This window comes from Helianthus annuus, chromosome 14 (assembly GCF_002127325.2).
Source record: "Helianthus annuus cultivar XRQ/B chromosome 14, HanXRQr2.0-SUNRISE, whole genome shotgun sequence".
Taxonomy (NCBI): Eukaryota; Viridiplantae; Streptophyta; class Magnoliopsida; order Asterales; family Asteraceae; genus Helianthus; species Helianthus annuus.
The window spans coordinates 30,689,124-30,690,668 of record NC_035446.2 but is presented as its reverse complement, the minus strand read 5'-3'; the positions used below and the strand labels follow the sequence as shown (position 1 = coordinate 30,690,668).

The 1,545-nt window shown below is 48.3% G+C and overlaps 1 protein-coding gene across 1 annotated transcript; it reads left to right on the top strand.

The window, feature by feature from the left end:
• The first annotated feature begins 408 nt into the window (after window positions 1-408).
• LOC110885231 lies at window positions 409-861 on the top strand. Its single transcript, XM_022132918.1, has one exon. The coding sequence runs from the start codon at window positions 409-411 to the stop codon at window positions 859-861; it is 453 nt and encodes a 150-aa protein (XP_021988610.1).
• Window positions 862-1,545: the final 684 nt, after the last annotated feature.

Here is a 1,545-nt window from a genome sequence, read left to right as displayed (position 1 = left end):
AATGTTCCACGCGTGATCACCCACGAACCACACTTTATCACGGGGCATCCCCACTCCCCTAACTATGATTACTTTAGTTTTCCATATATTTTGGATACAGGGAAGAGGATGGGGTTTTCATAGTGAATGCTCCAGCCAACTTTAACTTTTGAATATGCACATGCTAATAGGACGCAATATTGTATTACCATATATATGTAAATTGTAATTAATGCTAGGGTTTTTGTACATCTTTATATATTGGATGAATAAGAATTTGAGGGGGCAACGAAGCCTTTTACATTGAAACCTTTCATAGTATCATGAGACCGGGCACCCTAATCGCCGCCGTCTCCTCCTCGATCCCGCATCTTCTCGCTTCTGCTTTTCTGCCTCGTCTCCTTCATCTTTTTTTTCTCAGCCTTCATCATGGACACTAAACTTCATCCCGCATCTACCGTTACCAACATCAAGAGCCTTGTTCCCGTAACCCTCGAGATGGACAGCGGTCTATACACGTCATGGAGCGAACTTTATCGCCTCCACTGTCGTGCGTTTCAGGTGATCCAACATCTTTCTCCGAAGCCAGAACCTGAGTCGTCCTCCTCAAAGACGACCGAAAAAGAGAAAGAAACCACCACCAAACATGCCGATGATTCTTGGGATCGGCTCGACGCTATCGTTTTACAGTGGATCTATGCCACAATATCCAGTGATCTCTTACATACTATCTTGAAGCCCAATGCTACTGCACACGACGCATGGGTAGCCCTCGAGAATATTTCTCACGACAACAAAAGTTCCCGGGCTATACACCTCCTTCACAAGTTCTCTAACACTCGTCTTAGCGGTTTTCCGAACGTCTCTACATACTGCCAATAGTTGAAAGTTATCTCCGATCAACTTGCAAGTGTCGGAGCGGCGGTCAATAACCAAAGTCTTGTGTTACAATTGACCAGCGGATAAAACGAACAATATGAAGGAATCGCTACTATTTTGCAGAATCAAGACCCTCTTCCCAGTTTCTATGATGCACGATCCAAACTCATCATGGCTGAATCTCGCAAAGCCGAACAAGAGCAACAATCATCTCAGGCAGCAGGTACCGCGCTCAATGCCCACTCCACTCGGCCTGCCAGCAACAGCAATGGTCCGAGCGACTATCGCACGGAGGGTCAGTATGGTTGTCGCGGTCGTGGCCGAGGTTCGCGTGGCCGCGGATGTGGTAGGAATTCTTGGGGTCGCGGCCGTGGGAATCAAACCAACAATACATGGCAACATCAACAGTGGAATGCACCTCCTCCTTGGGCTTCACAGTCGTGGTCTAATCCTCCTCCATGGGCTTCTTAACAATGGACCACTCAAGCCCAGCAACCATGGGCTACTTATCCGCCACAACAGTGGGCTGCGCCCCCCTGTCCGTACCCAACCTTCAATCCGGCTTCTGGAAATTCCACCTCAGCTCAGGGTATCCTAGGCTCTCGGCCCAACCAAGCCAACCATGCAGCCTATACGCCAACGGATATTGAGCAAGCAATGTATAACATGTCCCTGAATCACCAGGAT

Coding starts and splice junctions, on each gene's coding strand:
- LOC110885231 (XM_022132918.1), top strand. CDS start 409: ATGGACACTAAACTTCATCCCGCATCTACCGTTACCAACATCAAGAGC.